Genomic DNA, 23,387 nt, shown 5'->3' with positions numbered 1-23,387 from the left:
AAGCACTACAACCTCCCTTTATATTCCAGATCCAGAGCAGGCTTTGCTTCGGCAGTCCTGCAGGGACTGATAGCTACACCATCCCTTTCTTAGAGCATACCACCTCCCCCAGCTAAGCTTTGGTATTCAACCCATATGTTATGACTGCAGTTGCATTCTTGAAGGACATAGTACAGTTTTGTACCTACCATAAATGTAGATGTCCGATAGATATGCAACTGCAGTCGGGTTTTCCCTCCCTCCATCCCCTCTATGCCTTGGGTCCACTCCTCTCCCTGTTATCCTTAGCTGGGGATATCTGTTATGGTGTATCTGTTTATTGCTTATTTGTTGCCTGGAAACCTATTTTTGTCTTCCAATTTGATTACAGCCTTCCTTAGAGGGCACCTGGCATCTGGGGCAAGAAACACTGAAGAAGATGGCGTCGGCTGATGCTTATATACTCCAGCCGCCCTGACGTCGGAGAGAAATGCGACATCAGCCGACGTCGGACCCAGACTTTGGAATCCGTCCGACCCAGACTTTGGAATCCGTCCGACCGAGGGCTGCCTGAGGCAGGACAACCCATATGTTATGACTGCAGTTGCATATCTATCGGACATCTACATTTATGGTAGGTACAAAACTGTACTTTATGTTTGATCAGATGTTAATTTTCAAAACTAACCTCTGAACTACAGGGATGTGCCCATGCTCAGTCAGCTGTGATACAAACAGCAGACAGTAACCACCACCCCAGAAATGATTTATTTCAGGCTTTCTGCTGTCTGTAATATTAGAAGAGGCTACAATGTAGCAATACTGTCTGTGAAAGACATTAAAGTCACAGATACTCACATTTTTTCTTGCTGTTTCCTTTCATCATCTAAATTAAATCCTGAAGTCTTTAAAAGAGCCATAACAAGGTAAGGCAAAGGAGGTAGCTGCACCAGGCACAAACTGTTAGGAGGTGCAGTCAGCACTGCAGAAGCAGTACTGATTGGTCCCATACAGGCAATGCATGCATCTTGTTAGCAGCTGTGATCACATTTTGGGCCTCTTAAGAGTGATTGCTTTTCATAGACTGCTTGTAGGGAATGATCAGCAATTATAGTTCATTAACTTATAACGTGACAAGTAGGACATGCGCTGTGAGAAACTGTGTACTCATGCTGTAAGTTACAAGCAGTTGTTGCTAGGCAGTGGTGATTAGAGTTTGGTCAGTCACTTCCCCTAACAGCTTGCTCCCAGAGTATTCAGCTTACTGTAAGGGTGCACATTTAGCAGAGTATAAGAATTGCCAGTCTCTTCCAGTATTACTTACAGACTTGCAAGCCAAGGAATATTCTGCAAGTTTTACATAGTTCCTGTCTTGCCCTTGTCAGTGTGTATGTTTGTGTGTGTGTGTGTGTGTGTTGGGGATAGGAAGGAGCATGAAGACTTGTTTTGGGTCCCCAACTCTGGAGGACATTTTTTCTTTCTTCTTTTTTCAAGGTGGGACATCATTTGGCCTGACTACAGCTCTGTTTCATAAAATACTGATTTGTTCATTGGGCTGACTGCCATGGTGATTTCCATTTATTGTTTTTAATGTTAACTTGAGAAGGAAGGTGTCATATAGGAGGCAGTTTGACTTGACCTTTACAAATTATTGAAATGGTAAGAGATAGTTTTGGAATCTGTAATTTCTTAACGGTTTTACATTAAGTATTTTGCCGGTTTACATTGGCTGACTGGCACACAAGAAGTTTTCCTGTCTTTGATGCTGGTGTCCTGAGTTTCAGTAGTGAAACTTGTGTGCCAGTGAGAGGATGACTGGCTGTATTCACTGCAACTTCTTATGAAAGGGTGTGCAGAAATTCCCTGCTTGGCTGTATCCTACAGTGGATATAAAAAGTGCACACACCCCTGTTAAAATGCCAGGTTTTTGTGATATAAAAAATTAGACCACAATAAATCATTTCAAAACTTTTCCCACTTTTAATGTGACCTATAACCTGTACAATTCAGTTGAAAAACAAACAATTTTTTTAGGGTAAACATATAAAAAATAAAAAACGTACAATAAGCTGGTTGCACAAGTGTGCACACCCTTAAACTGATACTTTGTTGAAGCACCTTTTGATTTAATTACAACATGCAGTCTTCTTGCGTAGGAGTCTGTCAGCATGCACATCTTGACTTGGCAGTATTTGCCCACTCTTCCTTGCAAAAGTGCTCCAAATCTGTCAGATTGTGAGGGCATTTCTTGTGCACAGCCCTCTTCAGGTCACCCCACAGATTTTCTGTTGGATTTATTTCTGGGCTCTGGCTGGGCCATTCCAAAACTTTAATTTTCTTCTGGGGAAGCCATTCTTTTGTTGATTTGGATGTATGTTTTGGGTCATTGTCGTGTTGAAAGGTGAAATTCCTCTTCCTCTTCAGCTTTCTAGCAGACGCCTGAAGGTTTTGGGCCAAAATTGACTGGTATTTGGAACTGTTCATAATTCCCTCCACCTTGACTAAAGCCACAGTTCCAGCTGAAGAAAAGCAACCCCAAAGCATGATACTGCCACCACCATGCTTCACCGTGGGGATGGTGTTCTTTTGGTGATGCGAAGTGTTGTTTTTACACCAAATATACCTTTTGGAATTGTGGCCAAAATGTTCAACCTTGGTCTCATCAGACAATGACACATTTTCCCACATGATTTTGGGAGACTTGATGTATTGTTTTACAAATTTTAGCAGGGCCTGGATGTTTTTCTGTGTAAGAAAAGACTTCCATCCTGCAACCCTACCCCATAGCCCAGACATATGGAGAATACGGGAGATTGTTGCCACATGTAGTACACAACCAGTACTCGCCAGAAATCAGAAATTCCTGCAGCTACTTCAGTGTTGCTGTAGGTCTCTTGGCAACCTCCCTGACCAGTTTTTGTCTTGTCTTTTCATCGGTTTTTGAGGTACGTCCAGTTCTTTGCAGCCTCACTGTTCTCTGATATTTTCTCCACTTTTTGATGAATGTCTTCACTGTGTTCCATGGTATATCCAATGCTGTGGAATTTTTTTGTACCCTTCTTCTGACTGATACCTTTCAACAATGAGATCCCTTTGATGCTTTGTAAGCTGTCTGGGAACCATGGCTTTTGCTGTAGCAGACAACTGAATAAATGTCAGGAAAATCCTAGAAGGACAGCTGAACTTTATTTTGGGTTAATTAGAGTCTCTTTAATTGATGGCAGATGTGTACCCAGGAAGACTGAATGCTGTAATTAAATCAAAAGGTGATTCAACAAAGTAATAGTTTATGGGTGTGCTCACTTATGCAACCAGCTTATTGTACACTTTTTTAATATATTTTTCCCCTGACAGATTTGTTTGTTTTTCATTTGAATTGTACAGGTCACACTAAAGGTGGGAAAAGTTTTGAAATGATTTATTGTGGTCTCATTTTTTTATGTCACAAAAATCTGGAATTTTAACAGGGGTGTATATACTTTTTATATCCACTGTATATTGGATCTGAAGACTGGAGCTGTATCTCAGGCAGTAAAAATGGAATTAGTACAGGTCAATTGCCTGCATGAATGTGAACATGGTTGTACATGGGTCACACTGATGTCTTTGAACATTGCTTGTAGAGGATCTGGATGGATCCTTACTTGGATACCTTTATGTCCTTTTTTTCTTTGCTGGGGGATTGAGAAGTGGCAGTGGAATATTACATATAGTAAATGGTAGGGGGAAGTAACAGAAAGAGACTGGAAATAAAAAGTCTTGCTTGGTTTTGTCTGCCATCCTCAAAGTATTTCTCTGTGTATTCTGATGCTGTTTTATCTTCTCAATCTGAGATGATTTTGTTATTATCTTTCGATCTTGTTAAGTGAAAAGATATGTTTTAAAACATTTTGAGGAGTATTTTATTAGATTTGCAAGTGTTAGTGTTTTGTATTGTTTGAAATATAGTTTCTGAGGGATCATTACTTGCAGCAATGGCTGTTTTTTTATGTTGCACAGTCTGTTGTTATGCAGCTATTTTTGGGATACTGTGCCTTTAAGAACTACTGTGCATTAAGAAGAGTAGAAGAGACCCATAAGTCTGACTAGTCTCATATGCAAAGCCTTTGAAAGAATTATCACAGAAATGCTAAACAAGGAAGTAGGAAACCTTCAGACACTGAATCAGCCCAGTTTGAGTTCATCAAGGGCAGGTCTTGCCTGCTCAACCTTGCAGACTTCTTTGAGAAGGTCACCAAAACAATAGATGAGGGTAAAATGGCACCTACTGCTTGCCTTGACCTGGCCAAAGCATTCAACACAATACTACATTCGGGCACTGTAGACAAACTCACAAAATTAGGTAAAGCCCCTATGTCACCCACTGGATAGCCTTGATAGGACCCAAGGAGTTAGCATAGGGCAATCTACCTCTACAGAAAGGTCAATCACTAACAGAGTTTCTCAAGATTCAGTGCTGAGACCTCTCCTTTTTGACATTCATCTCTGAAGCCATGGCCAATGTCAGGAGGCTCTGGCTGACCAGGTTTGCAGGTGATTAGAAAGTAGGCACAGTTATAGAATTCCCCAAATACACAAATACCCTTTTAAGAAGGCCTGACTCAGACCAGTAACATTTGCCAGACAACGATCTAAAACTCAGTGCAAGAAATGCATAATAATATCCTTTGGGAAGATAAAAAAGCTACAAATAAAAATAAATAAATAAACAAAAGATAAATAAATTAATTAATAATTAATAAACTCTACAACAGAAGGAAGAAACTGTTGCAGAAAAAGGTGAAGTCCCAAGACTGGAAAATTTCCTTTATTAATCTCAACAAAAAGTTGAGATCCCTCATCAAAACCTCCAAAGCCAGTTATGAAGGCAGAATTGCGGCAGACACTAAAAACAACCACAAAGCCTTCTTTAGTTATATCAAGACTCTCCATGGCAGTACTCAGATTTGCTCTGAGTTACTACACAATGGTACCGCCTATACTGAGCCAACAGATATTGCCAACATACTGGCTGAGAGATTCAGTGCCAACTTTACCCCTCTCCCCCCCAAAGGACTAATCTGAATAGCAGAAGAATGCCAGGCACCCTGCGTTACTGCAGCACAGGTTAAAGCTGCATTGTCTAAGGCCAAGAATACAGCTTCCATGGGACCCGACAATATCCCTGGTTGTGTTCTACATGAATTACAAAGTGAACTGGCACCACATCTGTGTGCTTTGTTCACTTACAACCTCACCTCAGGCTTTGTTCCTACCGAATGGCGTACTGCTACAGTCATCCCTCTCCATAAAGGAGGAGCAACTACAGACCCTGGAAATTATCGCCCCATTAGCCTGACAAGTCTGATATGTAAGGCTATGGATCATCATGGACCTAATTAACAAGGATATAAGGAATCTCAAAACTGTAGATCCCATGCAATTTGGTTTTGTGAAAGGTAGATCATGCCTGCTGAACCTGGTTGACTTCTTTGAGTCAGTCACCAGAGTGGTGGATAAAGGTAAGGCAGTTCATACAGCCTACCTCGATCTGGCCAAGGCCTTTGATACCATTCCTCACTCAGGAATTATTGATAAACTCACCAAACTAGGATCAACCCCTGTATCGTTAGGTGGGTTGCAAATTAGCTCACAGATAGAACACACAGTGTGAAAGTAGCAGACTCCCAAGTCAGGCTGCCGACCAGTCATGAGTGGAGTCCCACAGGGATCGGTCCTGGGTCCTCTCCTGTTTGGTATCTACTTCTCAGAAGTCCAGGCCAACATGGAGGGACTCTGGCTGACCAAATTCACAGATGAATGGAAGCTGGGAGTCATTATTAACTCCCCAAGTGATGCAGACATCCTACAGAAAGGCCTCACTGAGACCAATGACTGGTGTCAAAACCATGGCCTTAAGCTTAATGTCAAAAAATGCATCATCATCCCCATTGGGAAAAACTCAGTTCCCACTAATTACCACATCGATGGGAGCCCACTGAACACTGGGACATTATAAGAGTTCTGGGGACACAGGTTGACAGCAACCTCTCCTTCGACCACCACATTGCCACTGTGGTCAGAAAGTCCTTCTGTGTGTCACATCTCATTACCAAGGGTTTTGCATCCAGGAAGAAATTGGTCATCATTTCTCTCTACTCTTCCCTCATTAGACCAATCATAGAGTATAATGCCCCATTTGGCATGTACCTCACTAGACATCTGCAACAGCTGGAGAGGCCACAAAAGTACCTCACAGAGAGGATTCTAGGCCTTAAACATATGTCCTACATGGACAGACTCAAATAAACTCCAGCTATTCTCTGTCTCATATCGTCTACTAAGAGGTGGTCTCTACTTGATTTACAAAGCCATATCTGACCCATCTCTGTTAAAAATGCTACATCTAAAGAAATCCCAATCCCACCGCACCACACGTTCCAGAGATCTCAACCTCATTACCACAATCAGCAGAACATGCTGGAGGGACAGGTTCATAACCCAGAGACTGCCCATGCTCTGAAATAGACTTCCCATACATGTCAAGCAGAGCACCTCACTAGACAAGAGAAGTCTTGATGAGTGGATGGGAAATAGAAAGTTCACCCCGGGGATCACTCCAGTGGCTCTGCTTGATAGAGGCACTGGGAACTAATGACGGGCAGTGCACTGCCAGGGCACTTCTATGGGCTAGACTTGTAAAGGCCCCAGGGCCATTAGCCTAGTACACACCTATGAACCTATAAGATGGCTGTCCCTGGAAACTTACACATTGATAATACACCCCTAACAACAGACCCAGTGGTCAGAGATTTGAAAAAGCAAGTAGTTGGTTACTTGGTCTTTGGCCATCCTGTGTCTGTGGTGTAAGGAAATCATTCTGTGTTGCACAATTTATAGGCAAGGGTATGGCATTTAGGTCCAAGGATGTCATTTTTTCACTGTACTGGCTCTCATCGGTACAATACCCCCCTTTAGTATGCACCTGGCCAGGCATATACAACAACTGAAGTATCAACAAAGGTTCCTCATGAAAAGAATACAGGACATGACATGTCCTACGCAACCATCTGAAAGCCCTAGCCGTGTGACTGGTCTCCTACAGACTGCTGAGAGGCAATCTGTGTCTGGCCTACAAAGCATCCTTGATTCCAATGTGATGAGCATGTTGTACATCCACAAAACAAAGGGCATAAGAATTACCTGATCTAGGGACCAAAACCTTATTTACAACTTAAATAAGACATGTTGGAGGGATAGGTATGTATCTCAGAGACTACCCCTTCTCTGAAACAGGCATCCCATCCATGTAAAGCAGAGTTCTTTCATAATACAATTTAAATGTAACTTTGGACCGGGGGATGGAGAATCAGAATTTTACTCCTGGTCTGGCAGCTATGTCTCTATTAGAGAGAGGCAGTCTATAAATGCTTGACCATCCATTGCCCAAGACTACATACACCCTTAAAATAATTCTAAGGTATCAAAACTTATCAGGTACATTTGTGAAGCATGCCTAGGCTTAAAAAGCCCCCCTCCCAGATAATTAGCCTAGTAATCACATCTGAACCTGTCCACGTATTGTTTAGTTAGTTATGATTGTAATTGTTTTGTGCCTTTGCTTGGACATCAGGCCTGTCTTTCCATCCTTCTTTGCAAGTAATTGCTTTTTTATGTATTTCTTTGGATATGTGCTATGTATTTCTGGCTTGTGTACTTGAAGCATAGTAAACTGTTAGCTGAACACAAATGCATAAGAGCCCTATATTTTTTTTCTTGAAAAAAAAAAAAAAAAAAAGTTATCTTCCTTGTATTGCTCTTGCTGCATTAAAAAGTCATACAAAGTGAAGAGGGAACTGGGAAAAACATTTAAGATTCACCTGTAGAAAGTGCTTGCTGACTAGCAGGATTCCTAGAATATCGATTCCCATGAATTTGACAGCCTGCTTAGTAAAGCACCCTTTAGGCCTCTCTTCACTAAAATATAGTGACTTTTTACTCTTTCTTTTTTGCATACTCTAGTAATAATCCCTGAGATATGCATTTTGATTTTAATTAGTTTTGATTGTTGAAACTGCAAGTACGATGTATTCTGAAAAACAATTGAAAATTGTGTACATACACACACACACACACACACACACACACACACACACACACACACACACACACACACACGTACACACACACACGCACACATATCTCTATCTCTGACTCTATCTGTTTAACTCTATTCTACTTCCCACCTCTATAGGTGTACCACAAGGCTCAATACTCGGCCCACTACTTTTTTCTATCTTTACTAATAATCTGCATACCTCCACCAAACATGCATCACTTATTCAATATACAGATGATTCAATGGTAATCTGCTCTGCCCCAACTCTTGTCACTCTACATCAACTTACTCAGGATTCATTCAGCTCCATGGAGTGTTGGATTACTGATATTCAACTCCTACTAAACCCTAACAAGACTCAACTGCTAATTTTCAGCCCCATTAAATCCAAACCTACGCCTCTTTCCTTTACCATAATTTCCAACAATGGCACCACCATTTCTCCTTCTACGCATACAAAACTCCTTGGTGTAGAAATTGACAAAAGCCTATTCTTTGATGTCCATATTTCTCAAACTATCAAAAAAGTTCATAAAAAAATGAGTACTCTATATAGACACTAAAACTTCCTCTCTGATCAGGCAGAATCACCGTAGCCCAAACTCACCTACTAGCTACACTTTTGTTTGCTGTACCTATTCTCACCCTGACTATAAAACAGAAGCTTGATAATCTTGAATCATGCTTTAACAAAATAGGCAAGTTTGCTTATAACTCTGCCCTCAAAACCCATCCCTGCCAAGCTCAAAGAAACCTGCTGGCTAGAACTTCCTCAACTACTCAGTTACCACCAGTTAGAAACTACTTATAACATCTTGAAATACCCAGACAAGGCCCCATCCCTCAACCAACTCCTCACTCTCTGCAAACCAAATTGTCCTCTACGGTCTACTTACAAAATACTACTATGTATATCTAAAGCTAACAATAATGCAGGGAAAGTATTATATTCACATATGATAGCAAAAACCTGGAATAACCTCCCATCTTCACTAACTTCTGCATCCTCTATTATTAGCTTCAAAAAGTCACTCAAAGGACATCTTATTAACACCTGGCAATGTCCTTGCATTACTTAAAAGCTCATTCTCCCGTTCTTCACCATCCCTCCTATACAGTACTCCTACTGGCAACCATACTAAATTACCACAGCTATAATTACTCTACCCCCAGTACACATTTCTTTTGCTAACCATAACATAACTTACTGCATGTGTTGTAAAAACTACATCTGACTGTTTTATTCGTTGCTTACCTTGATGTTACTTACTGCATTTGTTGTAATAACTATATCTGACTGTATTATACTACTGTCTATTGTTTATCTTTTCATTTGTTTCTGCTTGGCAAACCAGATTAAGTAAATGGAGAGCTAGCTCTCAATTGTTAGAAAATGATGCCAGTCTGAAACCATTGTATTATCATTTTTCTATTTATGTTTATTGTTAATAAATGGAGCTTTTCTCCCCAGGCCTCCACTGTAAATGGACCTGGTCCAGTCAGACTATCCTGGTAAACAAATGTAAAATAAAAATAATAAAAAATATATATATATATATATATATATATATATATATATATATATATATATATATGTATATAAAATATATATCTACAGGTTTACTATTGTATGAGTGATTGAACAAGTTTTGAATTCTGGAATAATGTGACCATAAGATCATAAGCCAAAAATGTCAAGGACTGCAGGAAGGAATAGCCATACTTTTTCCCTTCTAGACCCATGTTAGCACTTCTTTCTGTGTTCATGCAGGTCAGGAGGTTCTGTATTTGAGATTGTTTGCTTCTGTGGTCCTCTTCACTTTTGGCTTATGATGTTGTGGTCCTCTTCATTTTCGGCTTATGATCTTGTAGTCATGTTATTCTAGAATTCAAAATTGTTTCAGTCGGTCATACCATAGTAAACCTACATTGTGTGTGTGTGTGTGTGTGTGTGTGTGTGTGTGTGTGTGTGTGTGTAGATATATTTCTATGTATCTAAGATATATATATATATATATATATATATGTATATATATATATATATATATATATATATATATATATGTACACATCTAATATATATCTATGTCTGTATATCTATATCTGTATATATATATATATATATATATATATATATATATATATATATATATATACACATACATATATATATAGATCCCCTAGGATCGAAATTTCAGAAAGCCGAAACCCATATGGCCGAGACCATATGATCGACTTTTGAAATTTTGGTCATACAATACAGGCATCTCCGTAGAGTGCGGAATGGGAAGATTCCCATCTTCTACACTGTAGTGTGATCTTGGAGTTGGTATATTTAAATTGCATGGGGTATGGGGGGCACAGCCCCCCCACGGGGGGTGCAGGGGGGGTTGCCCCCCTGCTAGCAACATAAGTTTTCATGTTTTTTTTTTTTTACATGTTCGAAATTTCAAAAGTCGAACATATAGTCTCACCCACATGGGTTTTGGCTCAATCATGTATAGTAGACCTATATATATATATATATATATATATATATATATGGTTTCCTATGAAATCGTCGAATTGCCATTACGTCGAGTCTGAGAACATCGAGACTACTACATCGAAATTTGAAAACATCGAAAATCAAAACCGTCGGATTTCAAAACATCGAAATGAAAAACAAACACACCCATTAAGTCTGTATAGGTACGTATGGTAAATTAAAAATAATGTCCGTTAATCTTAGATATACCCTTAATATCCGTATTTTGAACTAGTACAGTAACAGCAACAGTCTCTTCATAACGCAGACGTTTTCATTAAATATCCAAATAGTGTTTTATCACACTGCAAAGAAAAACGTGCATTGCCACATCAAAGTTATCCACTTGAAGTTGACAGTTATATATTATAAACAAACGAAAAGTACACCTGAACACGGCGTTTCTGACAAACTTTTAAGTCAAACGTTCACCACAAGCATTATATACATATTTACAAACGTTTCAGTAGACCTCTATTTACAACTTCAGCAATCCAGCAATAGCATGCAAATATCCCAAAGTATCGTATGACTCCTTACTTTGTAGTACCATTTGCAAACGCTGTTCCCGTAGAAGTGCCTTCCTTCTCTTTGGTGATGGAGGAAACCCTCCTTCCATACGAAGACGTACTTCCTCAACTCTGTTTTTTTCCCGGGCCAAAGTGCACAATAGAACACATAAATCGGTAGCACGAGTGCCCAATAGGCACTTCAAACGATGATGCCATCCTTCAGTACTATTTTGAGTACGAGGAAGACATTCCAAATTCAGTTGTGAAACATTCCAGAATTCCTTGGGAAACAGGGGAGGAAATCGTATATATGCTGAACTCCTAGTTGCGAACTTCCTTGGCTTACCTAACAGATACCACTCTGTGAAGTATTTCAGTAAGGGTTGTCCCTCTTCAGGGAATGAGTCTCTCAAAACATGAAAGCTGGATAGTACATCTTCTTCATTTAAAAATGACAGTGCAATTAGAGATTTAACACATATCTGAAAGTGCTGACATCCATTATACAATTCAGCCAATCCTAAATTTTGTAATTTACGCCATATGTTTTGGCTGAAATGAAACAGACATCCCTTAGGAATTATACCATTCAGATTCATTCGTAAACTTTTAATAGCGGCTATTTCAAAGTCGCATAGAACAAACTTCACAGCAGGTACAATCTTAAGCTCAGACAACATAGCCAATATACAATGCCACATAACGTTATAGCTTTTTAAAGACTTCCTAGTCATTAGTGCATACAACAATGGAAGAGTTCTACTATTAGAACCGAATGACACGAGTCCGTGCAAACTATACAGCTGTCTACAAATTACTCCCTTATAGAAAAATGTTCCATCCACTAACCATATTTTGCATTTGCTCAAGTCAGACATGTTTTTCACTGTAGTAAGTACGAGAACTGTCAACTCTATAGATTCATCTACAAATCTTTTGCTGATGAAACAACCTTCCTTTAACTCAAATCTGGATATGTCAATGTTAGAAAGTGTAACAGAATTGCTACTTGACCCTGCACTGTGTATTCGTCGGACTCTTCTCACTTGTTGTAATAATGCTTTACGACTAGGTAGACTTGTAATGCTATTTAAACTAGTAGTAGCCATAACATCATCTACTATTAAACATGGTGTGTCACGGGACATTAGAGCCTTTTCTTTCAAATAAGTGCACATCTCATAACGCTGTACCACTGCTGGATCTCCAGTATGGCTATGGGGATTACTTTTACATAACTTTTCATCATCAGACAAAGAGAGTGTTACACAACGTCCTTTACACTTGTTAACATGTTTCTGCTTGCAACACCAATATCTTTTAACATTTACAGCTCGCTCTAGATTATATACAAATCCATCTATAGTAAGTATATCCTTGTTTCGCTGAGATTTGCTAACTGTGTACAACGTACCTATTACACAAGGAGAATATGTTAATTGTTCCGCCATTGCACTTTGACGTTCAGTAACTGATTTGAACACCTGTTAAATGCCTGCAGATACCGGATATGAAGTGCGTTGTTTATTCTATTTAGGTTACACTAAGTAGAATGTATATTTATGAATGGTACAGGATTGACAAGAATATACCAATATTATGTTCTTACGTTAATCTCGACATTCTAAAAATCGAAGATTTTTATTTTCGCTGATTTTACTTGTCGATGTAGTAGTCTCGATGTTCTCAGACTCGACGTAATGGCAATTCGACGGTTTCATAGGAAACCATATATATATATATATATATATATATATATATATATATATATATATATGGGTCTACTGCTTTTGGTCGAATTACACTTGGTCTAAAATGATTTCAGGCAGCCCACTTCATTGAAAGCTCATTTGGTTGAATTACATTTGGTCGAAAATGGAGTATAGCCCCTGCCCTACTGCAGTGCGACCCTGGAGTGAGAATATAAAGTTGGGGGGGTGGGGGGGCCACAGCCCCCCACATTTTGCATCTAGTTTTTACTGACATTATATGTTTCATTGTATTTTTAATGGAAACACATGTATATAATAGTGCATAAACTGCATTTATGTAGGGGGCTATGCCCCCCACCTCTCCCTTACTTTATATTCTCACTCCAGGGTCGCACTGCAGTGAGGCAGGGGCTATATTCCATTTTCGACCAAATGTAATTTGACCAAATGGGTTTTCAGTGAAATGCATTTTCGGTGAAGTGGGCTGCCTGAAGTCATTTTCGACCAAATGTAATTTGACCAAAACTAGTAGATCCATATATATATATATATATATATATATATATATATATATATATATATATATATATATATATATATATGTATAGATATATATATATATATGTGTGTGTGTGTGTGTGTATAGGGGTCTACTTCTAAATTTCAGACTTTCAAAATGTCGACTTTCTTATGGTCAAGACCATAAGATTAAAGTTTTGAAACTTAGAAATTTAAGCAAAAAAAAATAATAAAAGCAAAAAAATCTTTGTTATTACATTTTTGCAGGGGGGGGCAATTCCCCCTTCTTCCTCCACACCCCCTGTTAATTAAATCTCCCAACTCCGATATCATACTGCAGTGAGGAAAATGGTAAATATACTGTTCTGCTCTGCCCTGCAATCTCCATTTAAAGAGTTTGAAGTTTCAAAACTTCGATCTTATGGTCTCGACCATAAGAAAGTAGACGTTTTGAAACTTTGAAATTTAGAAGTAGACCTATATATATATATATATATATATATATATATATATATATATATATATATATATATATATATATATATATATATATATATATATATATATATATATATCTCTATATCTATAGTTTCACTTTATAATCTCGAAGTGCTGAAATGTCGAATTTCAGTGTTTCAAGACTATAGTCGAAAGTGCAGTTACATGAAACTGCATAATAGCGAATGCCGAAATGTAGCATTCGCCGTTGTGTGTTTGTGTACGTGACATGTGGTCCGGTTTGTGGATTTAGCTAGGGTTTGAGGTAAGTGGAGTTTTTGTAAGGGTATTGGGTGGGGATTTTGGTGTGTGTGAGTGTGTGTAGTGGTGAGTTTTATGTGTTTGTGTGTTTAATGCAAACTCGGAGTTAGCATATATAAGTAGGGGGGGAGGGGGGGGGTGCAGCCCCACATGGGGGGGTGCAGTGGGGCTTGCCCCCCGTCTTTTAGATAGTTTGTTTTTGTGTGTGTTAGTTTTGTTGTATTTGTGTGTGTTGTTTTTTTTTTTTTTTTGCAGTTTTGGCAGGTAGGTGTATTTGTGTTTGTGTGGTGTAGTGTTTTGTTTATGTAATGTTCGTGGTTTGGAATTTTGCAGTTTTAAAGTTTCGGGTTTTTGATTTTTCGGCGTTATAATCTCGAGATACTGAAATTCGATATTTCAGTATTTCAAGATTATAAAGTGAATCCATATACATATATATATATATATATATATATATATATATATATATATATATATTACTGTATAAAGGATTGAAAAGTGGCAGTGATGTTCTTTTGTGTACACGAAATATATATATATATATATATATATATATATATATATATATATTACACACACACATATATATATATAAAATTTATTTATTTACATTTGTTGACCGGGAATGTCCGACTGGACGCAGGTCCATTTTCAGCGGAGGCCCGGGGAGAAAAGCTCCACATATTAAAATATTACAGACATAGTTACAGATGAAGAATCCTGGCAATTAAAATATTACAAACATAGTTACTAATGAAGAACATAGTATGTTCAGTAGATAACTAGCATCTGTTCTATCCACAAAGTCATAGCAGATATTAACAATTGTTACAATAAGAAGTTACTGCCATATAATAAGTAGATAGGCATGGAAGTATCAGAGCTTGCTGTAATCAAAGGTAGTTTGTGGGGTGGAAGAGAGGTAGAGGGTAGATGGAGTGGAAGAAGTTAGAGGAGAGAGTTACAAGGGCATAGCTAGCATGTTTTTAGGTGCACTTTAAGTAAAGCTTTGAAGTGGGTGCATGATGGTAGAGAGGTTATTGTCGGGGAGAGGTGTTCCATAATTTGGCTATAGCACTGAAGAATAGTGCTTCTCCAGCATTGTTATTGGCTCTAGTAACCTGTGATTGATTTTTGTTGTTGAATCGTAGTGGTCTGATGGTGAGATAGGGTTGAAGTAGATACTGGAGGGATGGGACCTTTAGAGGATGGTTAACTAGTTTGTGGACGAGTGTGAGTTGATACCATTGAAGGAGGTGAGGGAGTTCTAGCCAGCCTAGTTCAGTAAGTGAGAGACAGTGGTGACTGTGGTAGGATGCCCCGGTGGCGAATTTGGCGATTTTGTTGTAGCAGGTCCCGAGTTTATTTAGATCGCATTGCCTTAGGTTGGTATATATTGGAGAGGCATAAAGTAGGGTGGAGATAAGGTGCGAATTTGCAACTGAAATCCTAGCTGCTTTGGTGAGGAGTTGCTTATTTGTGTATAAGGCTCCTAGTTTTTGGTGGACTTTGTCTATGGTCATGGATATGTGAATGTCAAATTTGAGATTGTTGTCTATTTCAACTCCTAGCAATTTGGTGTGATCTGTTGGGTGGATAGTGGTGTTGTCTTTTGCTGTGATGTTAAAAGTCAGAGTTGTTTTGAGTATGTTTGGGGGGTTCGAAGATGAGGAGTTTAGTTTTGTTTGGATTGAGTATTAACTGGGCATCGGATAGCCAAGTTTCAACAGAGGAAAAGGCATCCTGTGTGACCTTTTGCAGTTCGGGTAGGGACTGGGCTGAGCAGATGATGGTTGAGTCATCTGCATATTGTATGAGTGTGCCATGTTTGGTGGCAGAGGCTCGATTGTTGGTGAAAATAGAGAAGAGTAGGGGTCCAAGGATGGATCCTTGGGGAACACCAATAGAGACAGGTAGTTGGGGAGATATGTCATTTTGCCATACAACAGATTGCTGGCAGTCAGACAGGTAACTCTGAAACCAGTTGGTGACTGATTGTGAGAAGGATAGGTTATTGAGGATGGAGATAAGTTTTTTTGTGTGGGACCATGTCAAATGCTTTAGATAGGTGTAGGAAAGTAGCAGAGGAGAGATAGCCACTGTTTTTATGGTGAAGGATAGTGTTAGTAAAGGAGAGTAAGGCAGTGGTGGTGCTATGGTGTGGTCGGAAATCATGTTGAGTATTAGAAAGGAGGTTGTTAGTAAGGAGGTAGTCTGAGATATATATCTTATAACATATAGATAGATAGATAGCTATAGATATAGTGTTTGTAAAGGATTGAAAAGCATTTTCTGGTTCATCTTTTTCTTGGTTGAAAAAAGTGAAGTTTCTACATTTGTGCATTCCCCCTTATTCATTTATTTAAAGCTTTTGCTTTTCCACAAAGTAATGAAAAGTAACTGAGCTTTAATTTCGTTGCTTTTTACTGACACTGACTTTGCACTATGAAACAGCAGTAAGCTTGTGGGATGGGTTACCTGGTAAAATTAAAGATGGAATAAAATCTCATTTTTAAAGTGTCATTGGTTGCACATATGTAAATAAGAATGGGTGTTTTTACTTTGAGAATCATGCAGATCTAATGACTCTCGCTGTGTGTATGTATCTGTATGCAAACCATGTTTTAAAAGTTTTGTTTTAAATTTTGTTTTTCTGATGTACATTGCCGATGCTACTGATGTATCTTCATTAGGGCTGTTAATAAAACCAGTTTTTACAGAGGTTAAAATTGGTAGCGGTACAGGTCTTGATTCCCCCAGACCTCATTTACCTACTATATGACATTCAGCATTTCACATAACCAGATATTGCTGCCAGGTCACCCCTGAAAAGGGACTGTGTGTCCAGTGGGTCTACCTGATTAATGAATAAATGGGTATTATAATTATTATTATTGTTAGATTAGCCAGCATGTACCCTGCTGTCTTTTCACAAAAAATACAACCACTAACCACAAAAAGCACTTCACCTCACGAAAAACATCAGATGTTATGTGATCCTATCTCGCCTACATTCTGAACTGATGGAGAAATCGGTTCGGGCCCGATCGGTATCCTCTAGGTCATCCAAGATGTCTGATTCGGACATCGACAGGGTGCTCCTTCGACTCTTCCAGTCGCCAGTGTTCCAAAAGCTAGTTTCGGCTCCAGCCCATTTGGCTTCGGAGCCGATGGTCCACTCCCCTACTGTGGATCCCTCGGCTCCAACTCAGCACGCTTATGCTATAGAGCGAGGCCTCTAATTGGCTGAGCTATCTTTATCCCAGGATGCACCACCACTAATCCCCCAGATCTTGTTTTTCCGCATTCATGCACACATGCACAACTTGGTTATATAACATTGTTAGATGTTTCAAGATGAAACAACAGGATTCGGACCTTCTGATATCCTCTGATCTCCAAGGAAGGGGGAAGGAGGGTGGGTTATTAGGAATGTAGGCGAGATGGATCCCAAACATCTGAAGTTATGGTGAGTACATAACTAAAAGATGTTATGTGATCCTATCTCGCCTACATTCTGAACTGATGGGACAGCGTCCCTAGCACCTAAATCCCGGGTGGCTCATTGGAAAACACTCCTGAGCACTGTGGAACCAAATGAAGCTCGTCCTCTAGATGCCACATCTAATTTGTAGTGGGAAATGAAGGTATGCGGGGAAGACCATGTAGCCGCAGCACAAATGTCACTAATAGCAAGCTTAGAATGAAATGCTACCAAAGTAGCCATAGCCCTTGTAGAATGAGCCTTGACAGAGGTGGTAAGCTCTTTGTTAGAATAAATATAAGCTTGAGTAATAAAGTCCCTGATCCATTTGGCAATAGTGACCTTTGTGACAGCGTTGCCCAATTTGTTATCTGCAAAGGATACAAACAACTGATCTGTTTTCCTTGTTTGTCTGGTCCTGTCTACATAAAAACGTAACTGTCTGTGGACATCTAGTGTGTGGAATATGAACTCCGCTTTGTTAGAGTATTTTGGGAAAAAAACTGGAAGCTCTAACGATTGTTGTAAGCAGAAAGTAGAACAAACTTTAGGAACAAAGGAAGGATTTGGTCTGAGGGATACTCTGTCTTTATGAAAAACCAAGTACGGGGGTTTCACTGACAAAGCTTGAAGCTCTGAAACTCTTCTGGCAGAAGTAATCGCCACCAGAAAAGCTGTCTTCCATGATAGAAACTTTAGATCACATGTAGCTGCCGGTTCAAAGGGGAAAGAAGTCAAGGCGCGTAAAACTATATCGAGATCCCATGGAGGTGCAGGATGAGAAATCGGAGGTCTTAATAGAGCATAACCCTTCAAGAAGGTCTTACACAATCTGTTGCTCATTAAAGGTGGGTCTATGGATTCGTGAAAATTAGAAATTGCTGCCAATTGTACTTTGATGGTAGAAACTGAAGAGCCTTGATTGAAAAGAGAGGTCAAAAATTTTAGTACTTCTGCCACGGGAATAGAAATGGATTTCTCCATCAGTTCAGAATGTAGGCGAGATGGATCCCAAACATCTGAAGTTATGGTGAGTACATAACTAAAAGTTAAACAACATCATGAAAAGAACAACGCCCGGAGCTGCTTTTTCCTTTTATTACATGTTCTGGTACCTTGGCCATTCGCCCTCAAATGGAACAATTTAATTCAAAACATCACCTCCTTATATACCAAACACTGCAAACAATTATGTACAATTAATTAATCAATTAAATATTAATACTCATTATTAACTGATTTTCTTAAAGTGCAACCACATAGTGCAAAACTATGCAACTCAAGGGAAACCATTATATACATCAAATAACAAAAATTAAGCACATATGATATAACTATATACTCTAAACATAGAATAATAATTCATGTGTACATGCAAATACATGTAAAAGTGCTTTTCTGTATATATATATATATATATATATATATATATATATATATATAAAAACAATTTTACCAAATTTTATAAACTAATGCATTCATGAAAAAAAATCCATGTTAACCTCTTTAATTTAATCAAGCCCATGTTAATTATGCTAAACTAAATGTTTTAAAATGTCATAATTTATTTTCACAGATTTACTCTTGCTACACATATTCTTTTATCCTACTATTTTTTTATTTTACAAAGTTATATTACTATCTAAATTCATTCCTCTAGGACTTAATGTATGATAATTTACTATCATCCTGTACTCAAGTTTGTTCAGTTCCCTTTTAAAGTTGCCATTATAAACTTTAGGTCGTGCTAGTACACTAAAAATGAATCCCCCATTTCCCCTTTATGTGCAGATATAAAATGGTTACCTACAGTGCTATCCATATTTTTCCTTCTAATGTCTCCAATATGTTCTAAAATCCGAACCTTAACTTTTCTTGTAGTTTGTCCTATATACCACAAAGTCTTGGAACAATTACAGCCAATAATATAAATCATTCATGATGTTGTTTTACTGGTGACCCTGCTGTCTTTTCCAAGCTGGTTTTCCAGCATTACTTCTATATCGTTTTAAATTTTGGTCATTGCAGTCAGTGCCAGACTAGTGAAGTCCTATATTGTCCTATTTAATGTGTTATAGAAGTATTACCTGATCAAGTTGCTGGGATGCTTCATCCATTAAAACCTTTAAGGTAGCTGTGATACTGATGGCTTAAATTGTTATATTTGCCTCTGAAAGAACATTGCCACAAAGATCTATGATTCCTCTCAGTTTCTACATATTACAGTTATAAAATGTGTTTAGTTAACAGCAAGTCAGAAATTAACATTCATAAACGGAAACAAACCTGTTTTGGTCCTACTACTGACTGAGTTTCATTGGGGTACATTTTGTGTACTGTCCCCAAGTTTCATGTCCTTATTATTGGTCTCCTTTACTGGTATTGTGTTTACATAAGTGTAACTCTAGTCTGACAACCACCAAACCACTGTATTATAATCTTATTCCCTACAGGTTGGCATAGACTTCACAGGTTCCAATGGTGACCCTCGCTCTCCAACTTCTTTACATTATATCAATCCACATGGCTTTAATGAATACTTGGCAGCAATCTGGTCTGTAGGATTGGTCATTCAGGATTATGACTAGTAAGTTAAGGTCTTTTTTTTCCTGATTCTTTATTTGCATTTTTTATATACCAAAAACAAAAGCGTGTGTGTGTGTATGCGTGTGTGCAACTTCTATTATTTTACTGTTTTTAAATTTAGTTTGCTTTTCTGTTTCCAAGAGTCATTCAGAGAGATAGCTAGCTACACATTACATGCTCATAGAAAATAATTACATGTTTACAGATATCCTGTCTATAATTATTCCTTCAGTTTATATATGTTTTTATAGGTTTGAATTGTTTGAAGTAACTGTAAGAGAACTGGAGATTTAGGAAATATATGCTGTACAGTTTTGCTTTTGTGGTCTGCATAAAATGGCCTAAGTATAAGCAGTGACTGAGTAATTGATTTGGGGATACGAAATGCTGTGACCAGAGATGCATAGCTGGTAAATCCAGAAATTGTCACAAAGTCCTATAGATCATGAGTGGATACTGTATATTAGCGTGGGGAAGTGACATCATGCTGCACTGAGACCTCATTTTAATTTACCTTGGTTCCTTCTTCTACCACTGCATTAATCTTTTGCCTCCTTAAGAAAGACAGATTATAAGAATCCTGAGATCACCAGTGTCTTATATTTCTGGATAAACAGTACAAAATTTCAGAGGAATTTGTTAGGTAGTTTAATCCTCTTTCACCTAATGTACAACAGGTTGGTGTAGTATCAGCTTAGGTTAAAATTAATTGTAATGCTCTTGCTCAGATCTACAGGATTCAGTCATTTGGTGCCTTATCTTTTAAGTACTTCAATATGTTGTTTTTTATGATAAAATATTAAAATGGTAGTATTCACCAAGCTTATCGTAGGTAGGGTTGCCACCTTTTCAAATGCCCAGAATGGGACATTTTTGGTATAAACGTCAGATTTTGAAAGCCAAAACATACCACGTTCAGTACAAAGGACAGAACTTCACTTTTTTGCCTAAATAAAAGCTTATTGTAGCATTTCAGTTGCTTATTTTGTTTCTTATAACATTTAGGTGTTTCAGATACAGAATAAGTGTTTTATGCAACTATTACATAAAATATAGGAAATAATTTTACCCTAAAATCTCAGGACATTTGCCATGTTTACAATTTTTTTGCAGGACACAACTGCCCAAAGAGGCACTGTCCCTCGCAAAGTGGGACAGGTGGTAACCCTAATCCTATGTTGCTAGCTTGTTCTCAGGGCATGGTATGCAGATGACTACCACCTGTCCTGTTTACAGACAGAGGCAGCACCTAAATGCTCATCCTACAATATGGCCCCTGTAAACACTCCGTGGGATTCCCCTGGAAATAATTACTTTCTCATCCAGTACTAATCACTGTCTAGGTGTTGTTGTTGATATATATAGACTATGGAACTAGGTATGGGTAATTTTACCTAATAGAATAATAGGCTAGGCATAAAGTGGTCCGCAAGGACAGTTTGCATAGTATTCATCTGTGAACCTATGATTACTAGCTTATGTTGCCACTACCAAAATCATTCCTCAGAGTTATAGATGAATTGTTAATGGTAACACCTTTCCACGATTCAGTTTTATATATTTTTTTACTGTAATGGTTAGGAGAGTGAATTAGGTAAAGCTTATCTTGATAATGTTGTAACTAAAGTCTGAAACCTTCTTTTTCCTTCTTTCTTTTTCTTTTTTTTTTTTGATACCAAGGCTCATTTTGTTTTCAGGATCTGGAAGGTGGTAGTAGAACTAAGAACTTTTTATTTAATATAATTTGTGTGGCAGGAGATTCCTTTTAATCTTTTGGACATGGTAGAAGGGTTGTCCTTTTAGAGTAAAAGGCTTTATGCACATTACCTTCTTACAGGACTCAATTCTTTAGATTCAGACAGTATGGGAGAAAATTGCAGTTGCTAATGAGGAGGGGAGGCCAGGCTAATTAAACATAGTATAAAAACTATTGTATATAACCCTTTAAAAAACATTTATTTTAGAGTACCTTCCTCTTTAAGAGGAATGTGTACTCATCACTGAATTTTCCTTGCAATAAATGTCCTTCCTTGTAGATTGACAGAGCTGTCACTAACATCCTTCTTTTAACTTTTATCTCATCCTTCCCTGTTGCGTCTATTTTGTATCATTAGTGGAGACACTAATCTTGTTCTCTTCTCCTTTAGAAGCTTCTTTCCTTTTTCCTGACATCATTACTGTCACCAAAAACCTTTTGTTTTGTAGTCTTCTACCATGCAGCACTTCAGTTTTTCAGTCTTGCTCTTACCCCCTACCCCACCGATTTTCCTAGTAGACACTTGTATGAGACTGTGAAGTCTAGTAAAACCATGTCTGCCAGTACTCCCATGTCAGAGTCTCCTATCATTCAGTCATAAAACTGCATCAAGTTTGGCTTTCTCTTTCTTAAGTATTAAGTGTATGCTATAGGCTTTTTTACTTATAGAAGATAATAGTATAAAAGAAAACAACATAGAGATACCGACTCTGTAATTGTTTGAGAAATATCAGCATTTGCTTATAGTTTATCACCTTTTCTTCTCTCTTCCCAGCTTTTGTGGTAGTAGTTAAGTACCATTTATTTAAATTTATACTTATTTTGAGAAGAGGAATCAACCTCCATCCAAGATGTTTGCTTGAGTCTAGAGCCCTGAATTGTTTTACGTGGAAATCACCTTAAATTTATATTTAGCACATCAACATTAAGCCTGGCAGTGAAGAAAGTGAGGACAGAAACAGGGATCTCCTAGAGATAGTCCCAGAAATGGAGAATCTAGAGGAAAATGTGAATAAAATTATCCAGAACTTCTCAAGAGTGTTAGAGGAAGTGACTTCTTCAAGACAGAAGTAAGACAACAGTGGCAGAATAGGTAAGGAGACGTATGTCAAGGACAGAGATATGGTGGGAAAGGTGTCAGAATACATGAAGAGGTTGCTGCTAATGGAATAGACAATGAATAAGTTAAGGAATCAACTAGATTCTAGGGAAAATGTTTCCAGAAGGGCTAATTTAAAAATCACATTGCCTGAAGGATTACTTTAGAACAAATGTGCTGAAGCTACCTGGTATTCCAGATCAGATTGACAAGGTGACAGGAAACACTGAGTAGGAGGAGGAGTTGCATGGTTAGAAGGTCTTCCCCCTCCAAGACATGTAATCTATTCCAGTGTTTATCAACCGCTGGGCTACAGCCCAGTACCTGGCCCTGACATGAATTATACCGGGCCACAA

General features: G+C 38.3%; 1 protein-coding gene across 1 annotated transcript in view; it reads left to right on the top strand.

Annotated features, from left to right (window-relative positions):
* The window catches only part of CPNE3 (copine 3), a 1,265,161-nt gene that overhangs the window by 753,727 nt on the left and 488,047 nt on the right, over window positions 1-23,387 (top strand). The window contains exon 12 of the mRNA XM_044065780.1: window positions 20,044-20,177. Coding sequence (XP_043921715.1) covers window positions 20,044-20,177 — 134 coding nt within the window. The remainder of the gene's footprint in view (window positions 1-20,043; window positions 20,178-23,387) is intronic.

The sequence above is a fragment of the Protopterus annectens genome, chromosome 3.part0 (assembly GCF_019279795.1).
Source record: "Protopterus annectens isolate FY-2018-M chromosome 3.part0, PAN1.0, whole genome shotgun sequence".
Taxonomy (NCBI): Eukaryota; Metazoa; Chordata; order Ceratodontiformes; family Protopteridae; genus Protopterus; species Protopterus annectens.
Note: the sequence above shows the minus strand (reverse complement) of the source record. Positions and strands in the feature narration are given on the sequence as shown.